The following is a 5,326-nucleotide window of genomic DNA, read 5'->3' on the forward strand; positions in this document are numbered from 1 at the left end:
AGAAACCTGGAAGAATCTTTGGATGTGACCTGTGATATTGGAAGATCAAATGCTGCAGATGATTTAACAACATTAAACCTCCCTGAAGATGAATGGAGTGAGGATGAAGCAGAAATACCAGCTGGAGTAACTGATAGTATGTTGACTCCTCCAGATTTTGTTAGTGATAGTGAAAGACAGGAAATCTATAATGTTGCACCTGGTGAAGGTAACAGGCCATTGAGTAAATTTAGAGATCAGTATTCTGAAGAAATGGCATATCCAGGAATATTTCTTGGACAAAACAGACCTGATGATAAACAAAGGTTAAGAAGTGTTTACTATAATGACATATGTAAATGAGTTAAGAAGATCTGATCGACGTGCTGCCATGTGTGTTAAAAATATATTCTTCAAAGCTAAGAAGTTACAAATTGCACTCCGAAAAAGCAAAGTAGGTAACAGAATACTTACTGCTGGAGACCTAAAAACTACAGAAAGTTTACAAAGTTTAATAAACCATGATGATGGTTTCAGATTCTTGAAAACACTTAGGGGTTCACCACCTTATTTCGAACGAGCCAAAAAGGACTTGTTTGCCATGATTCGTCAATTAGGACCAGCATCATTATTTTGCAGTTTCTCATCAGCAGAAACAAAATGGAATCATTTATTAAGAATTCTTGGTAAACTTATTGATCACAAGGATTATAGTGATGAAGAATTGAACAATCTTAACTGGGAAGAAAGGTGTCGACTAATACAAAGTGACCCAGTAACCTGTACAAGACATTTTGATTTTCAGTTTAACACTTTCTTAAAAGATGTCTTAATGAGTGAACTTGCTCCATTAGGAAAAATTAAAGATTGGTTTTATAGAGTTGAATACCAACAGCGGGGATCACCTCACATTCATATGTTGATATGGCTTGAGAATGCACCTGTGTTTGGTGTTGATAAAGATGAAGATGTTGTTGCTTATATTGATAGCATAATTACCTGTAGCAAACCAGAAGAAGATACAGAATTACTCGATCTTGTAAATAGACAGACACACAGACATTCTCATACTTGCAGGAAAAAGTCTAAAAATATTTGTAGATTCAACTATCCACAACCACCAATCAGATGTACTCAGATTCTTTATCCACTCGATGGAGATATCTCTTCAACTGTTGCTAAAGCCAGCAAAGAATTGTGGAAAGAGATTAAAACGAAACTAAATGATTTTAAGGAAGGTAAAGACATTACTTTTGATGAATTAGTGCAAGAGTTAGGTGTTTCGGAACAGCAGTATATTCTTGCTATACGATCATCTTTGAATACTCCGACAATCTTCTTAAAAAGAAATCCAAATGAATTAAGGATTAATAATTACAATCCTGTTTGCCTTCGGGCATGGCGAGCAAACATGGACATTCAATATGTCTTAGATGTATATGCCTGTGCAATGTATATTGTATCATATATTTCCAAAGGTCAAAAAGGAATGAGTGAATTACTACGTAAAGTTTGTGCTGAAGCAAAAGAGGGAAATACAAACATCAAAAGCAAGTTCGCGATATCGGGAACAAATTTTTGAATTCTGTTGAAATATGTGCACAAGAAGCAGTGTATATTGTTTTGCAACTTCCAATGCAAAAATCTTCACATAGTGTAATTTTCATTAACACATCTCCTCCTTCTGAAAGAGTCGAATTACTTAAACCATTGAGTGAAATAGAGAAAATGTCTGATGAATCGGAAGAAATTCAGTCTGGTGGTCTTTTAAAAAGATATGTGGAACGACCTGATTGTTTACAAAATGTGACCCTGGCCGATTGGGCAGCATGGTATGACTCTTGTGGTCAAAAAACATATAAGAAAACAAACAAGACTGATGTTGATAATCTTCCATTAGAAAATGATGATGAAGATAATGACGATGAGTTGTTAAATGACGATAAACTTCAGGTTGTAAAAGATCCTGAAAATTTGAAAATAAAGAAAAGATCTCGAGCTAGAGTGATCAGCTAGAGTCTGGTTTAATAAAGAGGCTCAACCTGAAAAACATTATCGAGAGTTAATTATGCTCTTTACTCCTTCGCGGAATGAGCAAACCGATTTGATGGGAAATTATTCTTGTTTTGAAGAGCACTATTTAGCTCGATACGAAGAAATCAGTGAGCAAATGGAACAATATGCTGTTTGTAATGAAGACCTAAATGAAATTGGACATCATTTAGATGAATGTGATGATGATGCTTTTGATACTATAGCACCTGTCACACAAAATGTTGAACGACAAGATCAGGATCAAGGATGTGTTGATACACATCCTGATATAAACGAAACGTTTGATCATCTGGCAGACAATTTGGGCATACCGTCTTCTTTACCAAATAATGAGCCGTTGATTTTAAATGAAATGCAAGATAACGAATATCGAACCTTAGTTCAGCTCCTAAATAAGAAGCAAAGAGAATTCTTCTATCTTGCTCTGCATTTGATAAAAACGTCAGAAAAGCCATTTTACGCATTTCTTAGTGGAAGTGGAGGTGTCGGAAAGTCTCACCTTATTAAATCGATATACCAGGCAGCATTGAAGTATTACAATTCACGAGCAGGGGACGATTTTCATCGTATTCATATATTATTGCTTGCTCCAACAGGAAAAGCTGCATATCTTATAAAAGATAACACGATTCACAGTGCCTTGCGCATTCCAGCCAGTCAATCATTGAAAAATTATAAACCATTGGATTCTGGAAGACTGAATACGATGAGATGCGAACTAAGTTCATTAAAGTTAATATTGCTTGATGAGATATCAATGGTTGGCAACAGCATGTTCACCATTCAATTGAACAACCGTTTGAAAGATTTAAAAGGTAGTAAAGAAGATTTCGGTGGTGTCAGCATAATCACAATAGGTGACTTATTTCAACTCAAACCTGTAATGGATGGTTACATATTTACAGATGTTCAGTCATTAAGTTCTTATGATGTTTTTGCCCCGAACTTATGGAGAAAATATTTTAGAATGTTTGAGCTTGATGAAATCATGCGACAGAGAGAAAGCAAGATTTTTGCAGAGATACTTAATCGACTTCGTGAAGGTAATCATACTCCGAGTGATCTACAAAAACTAAAGGAAAGATGTATTGAAGAGAGTGCTTGTCCCAGAGAAGCCCCACGTTTATTCATTCAAAATGCTTTAGTTGATGAATACAATGATATAGTTTATCAATCATTTGATTGTCATGATAAATACATAATCAGGGCACAAGATAGCGTAATTGGAGCCTGTTCAGCTGAACTGAAAGAAAAGATAATGAGACAAATACCACATGTTCCTTTAAAAAATTCAAAACAGTTGGCTTATAAACTGCATTTTGCTGTCGGACAACGAACAGAAATTGCGGTGAATATACACACTGATGATGGTCTGACAAACAGTGCAAGTAATGTCATTAAGCATGTTCAATTGACTGATAATAGTAAACCTTCTGGCATCGTTTGGGTTCAGTTTGACGACAAAGATGTTAGAAAGAAAACCCGACAAGAAAATAGAATTCTCTATGCTTAAAGTACATCTATACTAAGTACTTGGACACCAATAAAACCTGTTACAACGCAATTTGCTGTAGGTAAAACGAAGTCTGCTCAAGTGGTAAGAAAGCAATTGTACAATCTTATGATCAATACCAATGGCCTCGAGCAACTTATAACTAGTTCTACAACAGATAATGGGACATTGATTGATCATCTGTATACGAATTTGATTGAAGAGGATATCCAGGCAGGTACTCTTGAAACTTACTTTAGTGATCACAAAGCAATTTGGGCCTCTCTAAAGGTAAGGAGGTAATCACATCCAGACATAGCGTAAGCATGTTACAAGAAAAACCATAGTATTCACATGGTAAGATGAACCCAGGTAAGGAGGTAATCACGTCCGACTATAGCATTAGCATGTTACAAGAACAACCATAGTATTGATATGGTTAGATGAACACTGGCCAATATTTATTAGCCTGGCTCCAATTTAACAAAAGGTAAGCTTTTAATTTTGAGGTTTTTTTTTCATTTTCTTTTCTCATGCAATTTGACCATTTCCTGTTATTTTTAGGTTCCGGTGGCATATTTTAAAATTATTCACACGATGTCGAAGCTGAAACACTAATAATTTAAAGGTAAAAAATAGATTTGTATTGCATACTAGCTATATATATGTGTTTGTTTCTTTGATAACGCGAGTTTTTGCTTTTTACAGGTCTGAATCAGCTACAATCACAAAGAAGTCTTAAGTGGCAGTCTCCCTAACAGCGGTCCGTCGAAGTTCGCGTCAGAAAAACAATTTCTCTGAAACTTGGCACGTCAAAAGGGTTTGGTACAGAACTAATAAAAATGGAATAATTTTGTGGAAATTTTTTTTTTCGCTTTCCTAGAAGCTCGAACTTTCTTGTACCAAGCCGGTTCATTTGGTCATCCCTTTAAAGGCCGAAATTTTGCAATATTTTAGGACTGTACCGTATCAAAACTAAACGCGCTGGCAAAGCGTTTTATTCGCCATTTGTTTGATTCATCTTTACTTATAAAAACAAACGAATGTCAAATTCATTGAGTGCTTAGTTGACAAGATGTCAGCCTTGAAAACCACCCCTCTGTGCAGGTTGCGGAAGTCACTAAATTATAACAAAGTTCGGGCGCAAAATTCGTGTTTGTTTGACCAAAATTGAAATAAAAAATTGCATCCATATGCAGATGATAACTTTATCTCCAAGGTTCTAAAGTCAAACCTTCGGGTATGCCGCTGTGTGCAAAGCAGCGAGAATGTCATTTGGTCAAGTTTGCGCTTTGTATACATAAAATAACACTTCGTAATCTGCACTGAAATTCATCAATTGCTCGCCTATAAAAACTGCTCCCGGCTCGAATTATTCCAAGAATTATTCCTTAAATTCACCTAAACAAAGATACATGAATGATCTACGCAAGTTTATATGGAAATATATTTAGAATATTGCGACAAAACCAAATTTTAGCTAGCTGTAGAGCTGTTCTGCAGAGGAAACCCCGCACAGTCATAAGGGTGCCGCTAGACAGGAAGAGCAAAATGAATTATACTTTTTGATCTCTTTCATGTTGGTTGAATAAACTCTGAATATTTAGTATAGATACCAAAATAATACATGGGAAATGCGATCCCATATTCTCTTGCATAGAACCGCAGGGTAAAATTGGTTTGCGTATTAAAGCCGCCATTCTTTATTAAAAAAATAACACCTAAAAAATATCCAAAAGACCTAAATTCTGAAATAAAAAAACTATCGGCTATATACAGTTAACTAACTTCATCAAGCAA

At 35.5% G+C, this 5,326-nt stretch overlaps 1 protein-coding gene across 1 annotated transcript; it reads left to right on the forward strand.

Moving 5' to 3' along the window:
- Positions 1-2,047: 2,047 nt before the first annotated feature.
- LOC114530786 (ATP-dependent DNA helicase PIF1-like) lies at positions 2,048-3,547 on the forward strand. The gene has a single exon (XM_028552407.1). It carries the CDS (start codon positions 2,048-2,050, stop codon positions 3,545-3,547), a length of 1,500 nt encoding a protein of 499 aa, XP_028408208.1.
- Positions 3,548-5,326: the final 1,779 nt, after the last annotated feature.

The sequence above is a fragment of the Dendronephthya gigantea genome, unplaced genomic scaffold, assembly GCF_004324835.1.
Source record: "Dendronephthya gigantea isolate DGI-Jeju-01 unplaced genomic scaffold, DenGig_1.0 000066F, whole genome shotgun sequence".
NCBI classification, from domain to species: domain Eukaryota; kingdom Metazoa; phylum Cnidaria; class Anthozoa; order Malacalcyonacea; family Nephtheidae; genus Dendronephthya; species Dendronephthya gigantea.

What these genes read in the sequence shown, in the direction of transcription:
- LOC114530786 (XM_028552407.1), top strand. Translation starts at nt 2,048, where the DNA reads ATGCTCTTTACTCCTTCGCGGAATGAGCAAACCGATTTGATGGGAAAT.